This window comes from Pimephales promelas, chromosome 12 (assembly GCF_988280905.1).
Source record: "Pimephales promelas chromosome 12, fPimPro1.hap1.1, whole genome shotgun sequence".
NCBI lineage: Eukaryota > Metazoa > Chordata > Actinopteri > Cypriniformes > Leuciscidae > Pimephales > Pimephales promelas.
This window is the reverse complement of record NC_142780.1, coordinates 24,070,952-24,087,819: the sequence shown is the minus strand read 5'-3', so window position 1 is coordinate 24,087,819 and position 16,868 is coordinate 24,070,952. Positions and strand designations below refer to the sequence as shown.

The 16,868-nt window shown below is 38.3% G+C and overlaps 2 protein-coding genes across 6 annotated transcripts in view; both read left to right on the top strand.

The window, feature by feature from the left end:
• The window catches only part of gpr20 (G protein-coupled receptor 20), a 127,968-nt gene that overhangs the window by 101,338 nt on the left and 9,762 nt on the right, over window positions 1-16,868 (top strand). The window lies entirely within an intron of this gene.
• Window positions 1-16,868, top strand: part of dgat1b (diacylglycerol O-acyltransferase 1b) — a 119,282-nt gene that overhangs the window by 101,351 nt on the left and 1,063 nt on the right. For 4 of the 5 annotated variants that reach the window (XM_089117779.1, XM_089117781.1, XM_089117780.1 and 1 more), the window contains 16 exons: window positions 1,105-1,192; window positions 2,089-2,129; window positions 2,898-2,983; window positions 4,620-4,672; window positions 5,216-5,321; window positions 9,122-9,250; window positions 10,873-10,938; window positions 11,155-11,258; window positions 11,659-11,697; window positions 11,793-11,834; window positions 11,910-11,954; window positions 12,089-12,201; window positions 12,426-12,491; window positions 12,681-12,768; window positions 15,116-15,178; window positions 15,334-16,388. In XM_089117779.1, the coding sequence (XP_088973905.1) occupies window positions 1,127-1,192; window positions 2,089-2,129; window positions 2,898-2,983; window positions 4,620-4,672; window positions 5,216-5,321; window positions 9,122-9,250; window positions 10,873-10,938; window positions 11,155-11,258; window positions 11,659-11,697; window positions 11,793-11,834; window positions 11,910-11,954; window positions 12,089-12,201; window positions 12,426-12,491; window positions 12,681-12,768; window positions 15,116-15,178; window positions 15,334-15,498 (1,272 nt within the window). In that variant the 5' untranslated portion in view covers window positions 1,105-1,126 and the 3' untranslated portion in view covers window positions 15,499-16,388. Of the gene's footprint in view, window positions 1-1,104; window positions 1,193-2,088; window positions 2,130-2,897; window positions 2,984-4,619; window positions 4,673-5,215; window positions 5,322-9,121; window positions 9,251-10,872; window positions 10,939-11,154; window positions 11,259-11,658; window positions 11,698-11,792; window positions 11,835-11,909; window positions 11,955-12,088; window positions 12,202-12,425; window positions 12,492-12,680; window positions 12,769-15,115; window positions 15,179-15,333; window positions 16,389-16,868 lie in introns of those variants that run through there. The other variant, XM_089117778.1, reaches the window with a different exon arrangement.

The window sequence follows — 16,868 nt, the reverse complement described above, 5'->3', positions numbered from 1 at the left end:
TCCTGCTGCAGAGCAAGTAGGACTTTTTCTGCTAAATTCTTGAAACATATGGGAACATATTTTGTCTTCCAAACTTTAAAGCTTTAAAATAGATTTGCTGCCATTTAGAGCCACACTCCAAGATCTTGTGTTTACAGTTATAATACTACCTACTTGTTCACACCCATGTTCACACCCTTTTAAAAACAACTTAAGTGTACGTGAATTGTGTGCTTACCATTACCGATCTTAGTTCTCTCATCTCAGCCTTATTTTCATTCCAAAATGGCGTCTTGTGTTCTGAAGAATAATGCTACCTATCAGATTGTGCTACCAACATTATATACATTGTTTTAATGGTGGATTTGGACGTTAATAAAACCTCAAAAACCACATGAATATGATGCTGGTAGCACAATCTGAAATGTAGCATTTTTTGCTAATCGTATTGTGCTATCTACTTTTCTAAATGGAGGTAGTACAATATGACCTGCAAACGTTCAACTGCTTGATTTCACATTGCATAGCAATGAATATATGTTTAGGAAATTACTCTGGTGGTGTTAGATGCTAATTTGTGTTTCAGGGGAAAAATCAAAAAGGCCCTTTTAACCTTATTATACTTTATGGATTTCAGTTAGATACTTAGATTTTCCTGTAATTGGCTGAGCAGTCATTTGAATGGCTCATCACCAATGTAATACAGTAGATATCTCTAACACATAAAATAATTAAGCTTGACCAGAATTCTTGTGTGGGAGAAGAAGTAGTGTAGCAAAGTTCTTCAGCAGAGATGTTAGCATGTCTGCCTTAAAAGAATCTTATCCCAAAGTCTGAGGGAGAGAACTGTACACATGAAGACAAAGGGGCTACTAACAATTCTGTGAGGACATTCCACTCAAGATCCTGCAACCTACCCTGAGAAATGCTGTTCCTTTATTATTCTAATAGTACTATTTGGTTTACAGACACCGATAGAGATGATTGTATGTTGCACCCAAAATCTTTCAATACCGATATCTAAAAAAAGAACAATAACATTACAATCTAAATTATTTAATCATATCAAATACTGTTTTTGTTTCATGTTTCATTTGTTTCATGTCTTCTTTATTTCCTCTATAGTTGCCACAAGTTGCAGGAGTCAATGCTGAGTTCTGCAAGCAGCTTCAAAAATTACAGAGGCATCCTGAACTGGTGTGTTGTAATGCTGGTGAGTCTGAATTCTGAAACAGTCACAAAAGCTGATCCCTGTTGCGCTACATGTACATGCTTTGACTTGCCTACTCATTCCTCTAGTTAAACTGTGTCACCGATTATATCAGTGTGGGTTGTAAACATTTCCTCTTGCTGCCAAAGAATAGTACTCATTTTTACTGCCTCTTATGCAAGTAAAAAGTCAAATGTCCACTTGCAGATCATTGGATTATTTGATTATGTGTTGTTTCTGAGAGTACATGTTCATTTAATGAATGAGCCACTTTTGTCTTTCTGTCTGAAATGGATAAGCACAAGCATACGAAGCTAAATATCTCTTTTTGGACCTAATTTTAACACAGGAAAACCAAGACTAATGACAGAATTGTATTGCAATGACACATTTTAAGTAACATCGTATGGTGTGTGTGGCAGTCATGTGGCATGTGAAGAAGCTTTGATTAGTTTGGAGACAGACTTAATGCCAAGTGAGACCCAAAAATAAACAGCTCAAAACAGCCTGTCTCTCTAAACACTAGCTGAACACAGAGGACAGCCAGCCAAGTCCTTTTCTTCAAAACTGTGAAGAATGCATTCACGCTTTTCAACTTACTGTTAATGTGAGCTTTGAGACGACTCAATTTTGTCCTCTGCAAATTTTTTCAGCCAGACTTTTTTTCCTTTCATCCATTCTTCTTTCTCATTCTGTACGTATGAAAAAGTGTGTCTGTCTTCTGTATGGATTTATGGACATGGATTTCAATACATCTCTGCAAACTGTGACAGTGAATAAGGATCTTTGGAAGATTTTATTCTGGTTGTTCTGACATGCTTACCTAGCATTAGTGATGTATTCTTGTGTTGGTTTTAAATTGTTTTCTTCATGAATGTATGTCTCTGCCTTTTTTGCAGGTTTTGAGCAATGCACGCCTGTTCTTGGAAAACCTTCTAAGGTATGAACAGTATGCTTTATTTATTTTTTTCTGAAACAGCCATAACATACAGTTTGAATGCTTAAAGTCTTCATGAATTGAAAATTCACCCTTTCTATTGAATGACATAACTGTTCTATTGAACTGACATAACACTGAAATGTCATAACTCTTAACTCAAATCTGTTGATCTGTTTTACTCGGATGTACGACACGGAAGCCGGCATCGCAACTTTCAATTAATTGCGACTTTAATTCATTAAAAATGGGAGATTTGTGGCTTTTGGTCCAATTATTTGATCTTAAAATGACAATATAAATATTCAGTACATAGCTGATTTTAATATCAATCATTTATCTTGCACAAAAGGGCACATACATCACATACATGTGGCCCTTAAATGTTTACAACTGACCTATATCTCCAACTTCTCCATTGAGTAGGTGTTGAATGAACACACAAGTGTTAAAACGCTTTCTCTGCAGTTCTGCTTTCTTTGTTTTGATTGTCATGCAGATGAAGATGAGTCTATAGGGTTTGTTTGAAAAGTGTTCAGGCCTTCCTCTCCATAAGTTGATTGAAACACGACTAAACCCCATGCTGAGGGAACCATATGCTGTCATCATGTTGCACACTGCTGCTTGCATACAGTATGTTTACAGCTGCCCGCGAAGTTCAGAACAATGGGCGAATGCAGGAATAATAATATGTTGCGTCAGATGTGTAAAGGTTTGGGGACCATGTCTGTGTTGTAATTCATTCATTTTTTTTGTGTGTGTGTGTCATAGGTATGGCATTTTAGTGGACCCCATTCAAGTAGTGTCATTGTTCCTCAAGGACCCTTATAGCTGGCCTGCTGCATGCCTGCTCATTGGTATGTATTTTAAGATGGAGCTTACTTCTATTCTTGTGTTTTCCAGACAGGGGCATTATTAAAATCAGGCTGACAGAGAACACTCCAACATATACAGACAATGCCTGTTTGAAGACAATTTGAAGATTGTCAAAATACTGTGTTGATTTTGATTTTGAAAGGTTGATTTTGTGCATCATTTTGCATGTTATCAAAGACAGGGAAGTATAATTGTTTTTAACCCTTAGTCTTTATGGAGCGAATATACACTCACCGGCCACTTTATTAGGTACCCCATGCTAGTAACGGGTTGGACCCCCTTTTGCCTTCAGAACTGCCTCAATTCTTCGTGGCATAGATTCAACAAGGTGCTGGAAGCATTCCTCAGGGAGTTTGGTCCATATTGACATGATGGCATCACACAGTTGCCGCAGATTTGTCGGCTGCACATCCATGATGCGAATCTCCCGTTCCACCACATCCCAAAGATGCTCTATTGGATTGAGATCTGGTGACTGTGGAGGCCATTTGAGTACAGTGAACTCATTGTCATGTTCAAGAAACCAGTCTGAGATGATTCCAGCTTTATGACATGGCGCATTATCCTGCTGAAAGTAGCCATCAGAAGTTGGGTACATTGTGGTCATAAAGGGATGGACATGGTCAGCAACAATAGGCTGTGGCGTTGCAACGATGCTCAATTGGTACCAAGGGGCCCAAAGAGTGCCAAGAAAATATTCCCCACACCATGACACCACCACCACCAGCCTGAACCGTTGATACAAGGCAGGATGGATCCATGCTTTCATGTTGTAGACGCCAAATTCTGACCCTACCATCCGAATGTCGCGGCAGAAATCGAGACTCATCAGACCAGGCAACGTTTTTCCAATCTTCTATTGTCCAATTTCGATGAGCTTGTGCAAATTGTAGCCTCAGTTTCCTGTTCTTAGCTGAAAGGAGTGGCACCCGGTGTGGTCTTCTGCTGCTGTAGCCCATCTGCCTCAAAGTTCGACGTACTGTGCGTTCAGAGATGCTCTTCTGCCCACCTTGGTTGTAACGGGTGGTTATTTGAGTCTCTGTTGCCCTTCTATCAGCTCGAACCAGTCTGGCCATTCTCCTCTGACCTCTGGCATCAACAAGGCATTTCCGCCCACAGAACTGCCGCTCACTGGATGTTTTTTCTTTTTCGGACCATTCTCTGTAAACCCTAGAGATGGTTGTGTGTGAAAATCCCAGTAGATTAGCAGTTTCTGAAATACTCAGACCAGCCCTTCTGGCACCAACAATCATGCCACGTTCAAAGTCACTCAAATCACCTTTCTTCCCCATACTGATGCTCGGTTTGAACTGCAGGAGATTGTCTTGACCATGTCTACATGCCTAAATGCACTGAGTTGCCGCCATGTGATTGGCTGCTTAGAAATTAAGTGTTAACGAGCAGTTGGACAGGTGTACCTAATAAAGTGGCCGGTGAGTGTATATCTTGTTTGTAGCGTGGCTGGCCGTCTGCCCTGATGTAAGGTTCATCCCGAGGGTATAATTTTGACCCTCGTCTGTTTCATTACAGGCTGTAAAAATACTTTTATTACTAAAACTGCAATTGTTTATTTTATATATAATCAAATTTTACATTATAACATTTTGTTTCTTGCAGTTTCTAATGTTTTTATACTCGTGGCTTTATACACAGAGAGGAGACTAGCCATGGTGAGTTCAAAAGCCATTCACATTTCTACGTTAATCTGTTTATCGTGAATAAAGCCATTGTCATAAAAATGCAAGAGTTCAGTCACTTCACACACAGTATAATTTGTCGTTTGAAATTACATTGAGGGGTTGTGAAGAGTTCAATTTAGAGGGCGAATTTGATTCATTGCGTTTTAAAAAGCCTGACATATTTGAGAGAGCTTGCAAATGTGAACCGAGTATAAGCACATTTACTCAACTGGCTGAAGTGAAATTTATAAACTGTACAGAGATTTTGCTGATGTTGTGTAAGACTTGCATAAAAAAGTTAAGTGTAGGGAATTTTGCTTATTTAGCGAATTTTTATTTTTATGTGTGTTTTATGTTCCTGGGGTTTTGATTGTTTTATGTCATTTCTTAATTTGTTAATTTGTCAGATTATGTTATTATCTAGGCGATTTGTGTTTTCGTGATTGTAGTGCTTGGCTGTGTGTGATTTTGTTGTTTGGTTTAATTGTGTTGTCATTAGATATGTTATGATTGACTCTTTGGTGTGTTTTACAGGGGTTGATTAGTGAGAAGGCCGGGCTGCTGATCTACATCTTTAATTTAACAGTCGTCTTATATTTTCCGATGGTTGTTGTGTTGAAGCTGCCATCTATTACACCAGGTGAGTCTGTACATTATACTCATACTTTAATGGTGCATTGTGTACATAATACAACACTTACACATACACCATTTCCCCGCCATTGATGACAATTTTCATAATTTGCGAGAAAACGCTTGCCTGCCATTGATGGAATTTTCCGGCTTTCCGTGTTTTCACTTTTATGCGGTAGGGGATGTATAAACTCTTCTGAATGAGCACTGAATCTCTGATCTAAACACATGCGAAGAAGACACACAAACCAGCCATATTATAAAATAACGCAATCACCAACATTAAAAAGCATATATACTGTATCAAAACTACCTAATGAAATGTCTACCCAGGACTTGGTAGTACGGTGAAAGCATTAGGGGTGTTGATGGACTCAATATTTTGATCATCATTCTAAATTCAATCTGGATGTAGTTTTTGACAAAAATATCATTCTTATTTGTTCAAAATATTGCTTTCTTTACGAAACTTACCCACATTCAAGTGTTGATAATAAAAGAATGCATAAATCTAGAATAAAGCATGGCTTATTTATTTTTATAAAGCAGAGGGTCTGTTCTTTCTTTTTTGATAAATTGCATGTTCAGATATTCATACAACCGTATATTCTGGGGGACATGAAGTTTGGCTGGACCAGTGGTGGCTGGCAACAAAAAACATGGAAAGAGTTAAAATCATAATTGAGATCTTTAGCAGATATCAAAATGAAATACTGTAATATATTGTATACTGATATACTGTAGTATACTGTACATTTTAATATTATTATTTTAAATATATTTAAATGAATACTACAACTTCAGTTGTATCATTTAAAATGATTGATTTTAGTTTTTAATGTTTTATTAACTTATTCAAAATAGTGTAGAATTCGAAAATCAGCCATTCATTGGACATATACTGTATACATTAGGGATGTCCCGATCCGATCCACGGCATCGGTATCGCGCCGATACCGGCCCAGAACGCTAGATCGGAGATCGGAGGGGAGAAAAAAATAGGAGCGATATCCAGTTTAGCGGCGCAGCCTGTCACGTGATGATTGTTGTGTTTAAGCACACGCGCGCAGAGAATCACTCTCGCTTTTGCGGACGGATTCTAATGTAATCGGATGATTCCACAAAAGCTGCATTTCAGTCTTTTCAGAAATTCATTGGCTATCAGAAAATAGCGTCATTTCATTCTCTATTGCAACTGGATAGATAAACTGTCACTCAAAGAGAGAGCGAAACTGGCGCTCGTAAAGTTTGAAGCGAAATTTACGCGCGTGACGCGCGTCAGAATCAAAATCCGTTGGCGGTCATTGTTTTTATGTCGACCGAGCATTCATCAAGAGAGTTACCGCTCTGTATTTACTCTGGATAGCAGAACAGCGGCGTGGGGATCATCGTCGCCGTATATTTGTGTCCACCGGACCCTTCGGAGCCGAACCGTTTGGCGAGTTTCACCATTTGCTCGCTCCAGGAGCTGCGCTGGATGACGGCCGCTGTCAGCGGTACTTCCGCCTGTCACGCGCCCAGTTTGATGACCTGTTGTCCCGCATCTGAGCGAGGATCACCCTCGCCCGGCCCCTCATCCATCTAATCTAGCTGTCATTTATTTTTGTTTTGATAATAAATAGAGCCAGCCTTCAAAAGTTATTAACCTGTCCTGTGATTTTTTTCTCTCTCTCACGTCCAGACACGAATTTATGCACATATGTTGATATATATAGCGCGCTATGTATGTTATGCGCGCAGTATGTCTCGCTCTAGATTCCGGGAGATTTGAACTAATTTGCGGGCATCAGGGAGACGCTATCAATATGCGGGAGACTCCCGGAACTTCCGGGAGACTTGGGATGTCTGTCTTTACAACATAACACTATTTCTAGATATGGAATGAATAACATTCAATACAAAATGAACATGTCTCCATATAGAAATAATGTTTTAAGTGATGAAACATTTGCTTTGTTGTGCATAATCCCACCATGCATTTAGTCATATTAACAAAATAATTTATTGAAGCATCCAGAAACTTCACCACGTGAGCAAGCAGCTAGGCTCCTGATTGGTTAACGCGGCGCGAATTCACGCCAAAGTTCAGATTTTTCAACTCGGGCGGCAGACGCGAATTCGCGTCAAACGCGTGAATGCACAACGCTCAATTCGCGCCATTCGCGCCAACTTGACGCGCGAATGAGGCGTATTCGCGTCTTCCGCGCCGCGCTCCACGCCTCATTCGCGCCGCAGGAATTTTTCTTGCATTGACTTAACATTGAAATCATTCGCGCCTGACGCCCTATTCGCGTCCGGTGTGAACGTAGCATTAGTGCGTTGAAGTTATGATAGCGCTGTCGGCTAACGCGAAATGCTACTATTTACATTCCATGGATGTTTATTCATATATACAATTGTTTTGGACTAAAAACTTCTTCAAATTGGATTGTATGGACGCTTTACAGTGAAACCAAACCATTTTTGTTGGAATGTGGACTAACAGATGGCTAATTGGTGAGTTTCTTCCAGTTTGTGTTGGTTTGTTTTGGCTGTTGGTGGTCTGACAAAGAGACAGATTGTGCCCGCTGTGTTGATTGTATCTTAAAATGGTTTACGTCGTTCGAATCACGAGTTTCTCAGCTTTCCAAAGATATGTATTATGTTTACTTTTGTGTTTGTTTTGTTTTGTCTTTCACAAAGTTAAACCTATAAACCACCATGTGGGCCGTATACAGCACGTCGGACCACGAAAAAAAAATATCGGACTAATATCGGTATCGGCAAAAGCCAAAGGTGCGGCATCGGTATCGGTATCGGAAGTGAAAAAGTGGTATCGGGACATCCCTAGTATACATAAAGAAATGCATCTCTATAATGTATTTATTCACTTTAGAAGATCATTTTAATGATCTTAATTAATTTTATTAATTCATTTTGACTATAATATGCGATTATAGTCTGGATGGTTCCAGACTATAGGATTTGACACAACCAAATGATAAATTACAGACTGAACTAATCCACCTTTATACCAGCATTCAGATCTCATGTGTTCAGCTAGGATGTGAATTGTATTTTTATTCACAATACTACATAGAGCAGTATTTTGCAGTATTGTTGGATCCGCCACAGCCTAATGATTATCTGTGGTGCTCATGCAATACATGCAGGTTTGAGTCTGACCCTCATTGTGTCCTGCTTAGTGAGTGATAGACTGATATATTTAGCCAATTAAAATTTCAAATCTAAATTCAAGGGCAATATAATGATGCATTTTTGTAGGAAATATAATCCCTCACTTCCTCCTCTCCATACCACAACTTTTACTGGCTCTTCAGTCCGCTCTCATCTGTTTGCACTACAGGAGGTGAAAATGTGCCTCCATCTGTCAGCCTAGTACTGCACACACTGCTCCTGTACCAGACAGCCAGGTCATATTAGGGGCCGTCGGGGCCTCTGCTGGTCCTACAGCCCTTGAGTCCATATCTCTAGGGCATAGACACACTCCAGAGCCCCTGCATAGACCATTTCCACCCAACATATGGCTGCTATTGATAAAGCAGTGGTGGAGGGAGCATTTGAATGTAAGCCAGCTCTGTGCACGCTAGAGTGGTGATGGGCTATGAGTCTGGACGTGCTGGGTCATGTGACTATAAGTTATGAGCTATTGAAAGGGGCATGCTGCGGTGTTGTGATGGAAGTGTATTTGTGTTATAAACCTCTTGTGTTCCTATTTCCAGGTATTAAAAGGAAGAAGTAGGTTCTGTTTTTGCAGAATAGTTCTTTCTAATAGCGTGTTTCTGTCATTGTGTCCTCTTTATGCAGTTGGAGGGGCGTTTTCCTTAGGAATCTACACCATCCTGTTTTTGAAATTGTACTCGTATAAAGATGTTAACAGGTGGTGCAGAGAAAGAACGCAAGCGAAGGCCCGCAGCCTCTCCAGATCTCTTTCATGTGAGTAAACACATCCACTCGTCATCAAACATTAGGTGTGGTGTGGTCTCTTCTGCAGTATGAAGGGCATATATATATATATATATATATATTTAGTGCACTATATGGCCAAAACTGTGATGACATTTTTGTCGCCCCCTATTAGCTATAAAAAACACTATGTTACACAATTAATAATAGCCATGGTTAATCCATAAAAATTGTTCCTGGTCTTTGTGAATTTTGGAGATCGTTCTACATTGAACAATGTGCTGTTTGTGCTATAAAAAAAAAGGCTGAAGGAAAATTTACTCTTCCTCAAGTTGTTCAATACCTACTATATGTGGTTCTTAATTCTGTTGAACACAATAGAAGATAGTTTCAGGAATGTTGGTAACCAGACAGTTGACTGTAGTCATTGACTTCCGTAGTTTTATTTTTTTTTCCTTCTATTGAAGTCAATGGCTACTGTCTAAACTACTGGTAAACTATTTGATTACCAACATTCTTTAAAATATCAACTTTTGTGTTCAGCAGAAGAAAGAAACTCATAAAGGTTTTGAACAACTGTAGGGAGAGTAAATGATGACTAAATTTATTTATTTTTTACTACATTTTCTAAATTTTCACTATCCCTTTATTTTTTGAAGTTGCAAGATGGCAAAATCCTGGAGGGACAGGTTATAGGATTAAAGGAGAAGTTCCCTTTAAAAAAAAAAAAAAAACTTTTACTGATAATTTAGTCACTCCCATGTCATCCAAGATATCCATGTCATTCTTTCTTCAGTCGAAAAGAAGTTAAGGTTTTTGATGAAAACATTCCAGGATTTTTCTCCATATAATGGACTTCAATGGGAACCAAACGCTTCAATGTCCAAAAGACAGTTTCAGTGCAAACTGCAAGCTGTTCAAAGGGCTTTAAACGATTCCAGACGATGAATAAGGGTCTTATCAAGTGAAACGATCTCTCATTTAAAAAAAATAACAAAGTTTAAGTTTTATAAGCTCAAATGGTCGCCTTGTTCTGTTCTGTGATGCACGTTCGTGACTCTCCTATTCAAACTCTTTCATCAAAATGAACAAATCTTTTCCAGAGTCAACTCGTTCATTTCGTTTGTTGAATGAACCAAATGACACGGAAAAAAAGATTTGTTCATTTTGATTAACAAGTTCGAACAGGAGAGTCAGAACAGAGCAAGGTGACCATTTGAGCTTATAAAACTTTGTCTTTTTTTTTTTTTAAATATGCGATCGTTTCACTTGATAAGTGCCTTATTCCTCGTCTGGAATCATGTAAAAGCTCTTTGAACAGTTTGCAGATTGCACTGAAACTGTCTTTTGGACCTTGAAGTCCATTATATGGAGAAAAATCCTGGAATGTTTTCATCAAAAACCTTAATTTCTTTTCGACTGAAGAAAGAATGACATGGACATCTTGGATGACATGGGGGTGAGTAAATTATCAGCAAACGTTTTTTTTAAAAGTGAACTACTCCTTTAATAGTGATACAATATGTCCTTGGGTTTTGGTCAAGAGTTTAATATGTTTTGCAATAAATGTTCTAATTCTTTAGCTGAATGTCAGGTTTAATTGACATTAGAAACATATTTGTTTATTTCTTTAAAAATTCCTGTGTTTTTAGGTCCATCGGCTGCATCCAGTGGAATGCATTTGCAAGTGTCTTATCCAGGAAATCTCTCTCTCAGGGGTAAGTTATTTAAGCAATCAAATTTCATAGTTCTGCTTTGATGAAATACAGAATGGTGTTAGACACAGATGCTTTCACAGTCATTGTTATTTCCAATCATAATTAAAGATTTTCCTTTATTTTCATGATATCTAACTATAATTTTGTCAGTGTCAAATACTATGACCTGAGAACATGTAGGTAGTATTTTGACTTCTTTTTGTTTTCTTTTTTCAGATATGTATTATTTTGTTTTTGCTCCAACCCTGTGCTATGAGCTTAATTTTCCCCGCTCTGAATCCATCCGAATGGGATTTCTGTTCAGGAGGCTCTTTGAAATGGTAAGCGATTTGCTTGGACATATTCCTGACATAATTGACAGTTCTTTATATTGATAAGTTGTGCTACCAGATTTGATCATAGTATATTATAACTTGTTTATTTAGTGAATATTGCATTCTTGCCTAAATCTGCAAATGGCAATAAATCATTGGAATTAGCTTATTGTTTGCACACAATTGCCGGGAGTCGTGGCAAGAATATATGAGGGTAATTTTTATTTATGAAAGTGCTTCTTGTTAGAGCATTACTTTCAGCTATAGCTGTTGCAAATTAGAAATTTAATTCACACACAAATACGCACACATTCTCTCTCACACACACACACACACGCTTCTATTGTTAGCATTTTAGTTGTATATATAGTGAGAAATTAAAATCAGTTTGTCTCGTCTGTTACAGCTTCTCCTCACTCAGCTATTGGTTGGTTTAACGCAGCAGGTAAGCATCATAGTGCATTTGGAAATCACACCAAGCCTCAATTTTCATGTCTTTGAGACATTTCATATCTAATGTTCTTTTTAATGGTCTTTCAGTGGATGGTGCCAATCATTCGAAGTTCAATGAAGCCATTGCAGGTGTGTTCATGTGCTTTATCTTCTGTTTTCAGTGCTTTAAGAACAAGCACGCTTTAATTCTTTCATTTTTGTCAGGAAATGGACTACTCTAGAATGACAGAGCGTCTGCTTAGACTGGCAGTAAGTCAATGTTTCCCTCTCAGAATAGAAACACAATCCTCAGTGGTTCAGATTTTTGCTTGCGTTGTTTTGATGAAAGAAATGAAGCATGAACCAAATTATGGAGTAAATACTGTTATCTATTTTTATACTAGGTGCCCAACCATCTCCTCTGGTTGATTTTCTTCTACTCGTTTTTCCATTCCTCAATGAACTTTGTGGCTGAGCTGTTGAGGTTTGGGGATCGGGAATTCTACCGTGACTGGTGGTGAGTGATGTGATCTTCTTTGGATGTCTTTACAGTTATTTCTCTTAGTAAAAGCTTTATTTGAGCGGCTGGGGGGGGTGCCACTTCCACACCGCACTGCGTTTGACGGGCTTTGAATGCAGTCAATCTGTTTTATATGCGCCATCTCTCCCTCTTCCACCTCCATTTCATACTGTACATAGAGTTTTACTTTCAGATGGATTGTGACACTGTGTTTCTTTTAGGAACTCCGAGACGATAACATACTTCTGGCAAAACTGGAATATTCCTGTGCACAAGTGGTGTCTCCGGTGAGTGAACGAGGGTTTTGAAAGAGACCGCAGACAGCTGTTGGGAGGCGAGATGAAATACGACACAGTAAAACTCACAGAGACTATAATGAAGAGAGACTATAATGTGATCTGTCCACAAGAAATATATGGTTATTTACAGTTCACACTGGCTGTGAGTTTATGTGCTTCTCTCTCCTGTTTTCAAAGACACTTTTACAAGCCGTTGATGCGAAGAGGTGCTGGCAAGTTACTGAGCCAATCAGCTGTATTTTTTGCCTCTGCTTTTTTTCACGAGGTGAGATATGCATAAATCACACGCTGTTTTAAATATTCTGTCGGGTCATGGCAAATGAAAGTTAACAGTCTAAGCAGGGTAACAACCTGTGTGATTTATTCTCATTTTAGAAATGTGCTACTTCTCATAAGCCAAATCAATACAGTAATATTTCTGTAGGGCTTACTTTGAATATTTTACTATTAATGCCATTAAAGGAGAACTCCGCTCAATTTTAACATTTGGAGTGCTATTGTTACAGTACAGACAAAAACGACAAAAATTGATGTTGCCTACACCATGTTATCGTCTTTTTAAAAATCGCACCCTGTTGACTTCAATGGGGCATGTTCTAAACCTGCTTTCATCCTTGATTTGTCATTACGAGTGTACAGCCATGTGAGTGGTGTTATTAAGAGTGACCATGGTCAGTCTGACTGCAGTAGATGTGAAAGATATGAATAAAAATTAAAAATGTGAGCCAGCTCAGCACAGTAGTCAATTGTCGATTGTAGATGTTAATATCTTTCACTTCTACTGCAGTTAGACTGACCGTGGTCACTCTTAATGACACCACTCACATGGCTGTGCACTCGTAATGACAAATCAAGGATGTTAAGAGGCTAAAAGCAGGTTTAGAACATGCCCCATTGAAGTCAACAGGGTGCGATTTTTAAAAAGACGATAACACGGTGTAGGCAACACTGATTTTTTTTAGTTTTTTGTCTGTACCGATAGCACTCCAAATGTACAAAAAATTAGCTCAATGGTAAAATTGACCGGAGTTCTCCTTTAAAAAAAAAAGTTAAACCATTTTGTACTTACTTAAAGTTCATCTTAAAAAAAGATTTCATCTGTGTTTTCATGTTCTCATCCTGGCATGTTAAAAAAAGAAAAAAAAAAGAAAATCACTATTATATTTTTTAATGTAATCTTGAAAATTCACTTGTAACATTTAAACAATTGATTTTAGTTGTTAGTGGATTAAGTTTTTTGACAAAATAATATCAAATTGTAATATCAGCTATTTGTCAGTTATGAAGCTGGTTTAGAAGAAAGTATTTTAAAACTGAAACTTCACTTTAAAAAAAAAAAAGAAACGAACATAAATGTACTGAAATTAATAAAAGAAAAAGACCTTTTGAGCATTGCGGGAAGCAGCTGTTCTTTTGAAGCAGCTGTGGATTCTAGAATAATTTGTAAAATTTTAGATGTTCCCCACTCCCGAGGCGTCGTCTCGTTTCCCTGACTCAGAAGCAGGTGCCCGGCGTTTGGCTGGTAGCCACTGTTCTTGTGAAGGAGATGAAGGTCAGAACGAAGGGATGAGGAAGATGAAGAACATGCTCCTATCAGGCTGCTGTTCTCTGTGATAAGCTGTGAGCTGAGCTGGGGGAAGGGAGGGAGAGAGAGAAATCAGAGAGGAAGATGTGTCCAATCCGCAGGTGCAGGCAGATAGTATTCTTAACCGTCTTATTAAAAAACATTGACCTTAACAGGGCACCTCAGAACTGGACCCAGGATCACAGTAATGACTCAGAAAGCTAAGATGGAGAGTGAAGTTTCATTTCAGGAATATCTAAAACTGGAGCTGTAAAGATATACTGAAATTTTAAAAAAGACTTTATTTATTTAGGGGTGATGTGCTGAGGGTGCAATCTAGCCCTGATTTGGTGAGGGGTAACAGGAAGGCCGGTGTTCCAAGACCCCTGGAGTTCAATAGAGGTTAAGAACCTGGTTAAAGGACGCAACAGCAGTGCTCAACCCTTCAGTGCTTAATCAATATTTTATGGTGTTATTATGGGGAGTTAACGTTTTCATATAACCTGACCTGAGTTTCATTCATCACTCTTTAGGATTTAAAGAGGACACATTAAGTGCTTTTACAAAGACTTGATTTTGTTTTGGGGGTCTACTAGAATAGGTTTCAGGCTAGAATGTCCAAAAAACTGTATTTTTCCCATATTTTACATTGTTGCAGCACTTCTTTTTCCAAATCTGTCAGTAACACTCTCAGTTACGGTCTCTATGAAGTCCACATTTCCAAAAAGCACAATGTGCTCTAATTGGTTGGCTGGACCTGTGTGTTGTGATTGGTCAACTGCTTTGAACGAGTTTCGGAAATGTCATTAACCTTACTTTAACCGCGAGTTTCAACACATAACTAATGCAACTTAACCAGGCCAAGCCCCTTTTTTGGACTCCTTTAGTTGGCTTTGATAAATTGCTTGTTCTCCAAACTCAAGATTTAAAATGAATAAACATAAATGAAAAATGAGCAAAACTAAATCCTTTTAGAAACACCTTTACCTATCCATCACTCGGAAGTTTAAAGTGTTTAATGTGTATATTTATATCTCTCTGTCTGCAGTACCTGGTCAGTGTCCCACTCAGGATGTTCAGACTATGGGCATTTATGGGCATGATGGCACAGGTATAAATATTTAATCTTTACATACAAAAATTATGTTCGCATTTATGTTCATACATTCGTGCATAAGAAAACTATATATTTTACGTTTGTGATAATCATCTAAGTAGGTATATCATATATTTTTTCGTTTAAATTAAAAGAAATCTTTATTTCAGCTCCCACTGGCATGGTTTGTGGCCAGGTTTCTTCGGGGTAACTATGGAAATGCTGCTGTGTGGCTCTCACTCATTATCGGTCAACCTATCGCAGTTCTGATGTATGTTCATGACTACTATGTCACCCACAACCAGGATGACCCGACAGACACTGAAGCTCTGTAATCACACTGTAAAGCCCGATCGACTGAGTTTGATCGTGGACTCGGATAAGCAGCTACCCTTCGAAATATTGCTGTAAGACTATAGGCTACACACTAATGGTACAGGTTGGAGTACATTGATACAGTTGAAGATTCCCGGTACAGTCAGGTTTCCATGAAGTCTTCAAATAAATTCAAAGCTCTAGGCTATTTTTAGACCTTTATGAACAATATCAACAGCCAATCTATGCAAATCTTGCCTAGAACTCTAAATGGAAATGCACAAGAGTCTTTAAACTTCTGAATGTGACTCTACAGTTGTCAAGTGCTTGTTTTACAGTAACTTCACTAAATGAAACTGGACATTATCTGATGGTATGTTATATGCATTACTAGTATGACCTTCTCACACTCAGGTCTGTGTCCTGTCACGTTATTAGCATTTTAACATTTTCTTACAGTTCAAATATTGTGAAAACTCCTTAAACGGACATTACGGTCTACTATACAAATATATATGTGTTGTTGTTTTTTGTTAAGTGTGAGTCCATAAATCTACATAATGCAATGCAATATGGAAAGAGATTATGTACAGACAGAAATGTGTAATGTTTTAATTAATGGGCTATATTTTTTAAAGCCATATGCGCACAGACACTTTAATTGCTGACCAGATTGTTTTGTTTTTTGCAAAGGGATAAGAGAAAATGTTTGTTAAATCCTAAATATTACGTCCATTATTTTTAATCCACATTTTAAATGTAATATTGAATTGCATTTTTGTGTATCTAAACTGTTGTACAGTACACTGTTGAGATGCCATCTGCGCTCCATTACCGGCATTATAGAACCTAATCATCAAAAGTGCGCCACCCTGTGGGGACTGTTGAGAATAAACAACCCTACAAATGATGCTACTGTAGCACCGTTATTTGTTTTTTGTGGAGGCATTCATCAAGCGTAATTGTATTCACTGGAGAGAACCGGATGCATTGTAATCTCGCAGTGTGATATTTTTCACAGATCAGGCCCTTCCAGTGCAATTTGTCCTCACATGATGAGGGTGCCAGATCCTCACAATCAGTGCAAGTTTGTGATAAATGGCTTTGGAGATAAGTCTTATAATAGCCACGGGTCATATTGTATGAACGTCCTATCGTGTGTACCGCAGTGCAACAGACGCACTTCAAGAGCTTTTGCTATCTAATAGGCTGATAGTGCTTTGCTGTGCTGCGATCTGTTTAGTATACATTGCCATACATATAAAAGATTGGAATGGCCGAAGAATGATTACAGTGCAGAAAATCAATGCTGTAGCCTATATGTCACTGTTTATTTAGCTAACTAATATCTAGTTTAAAACATTCCCACTTTGGACTAAAGTTTACTACA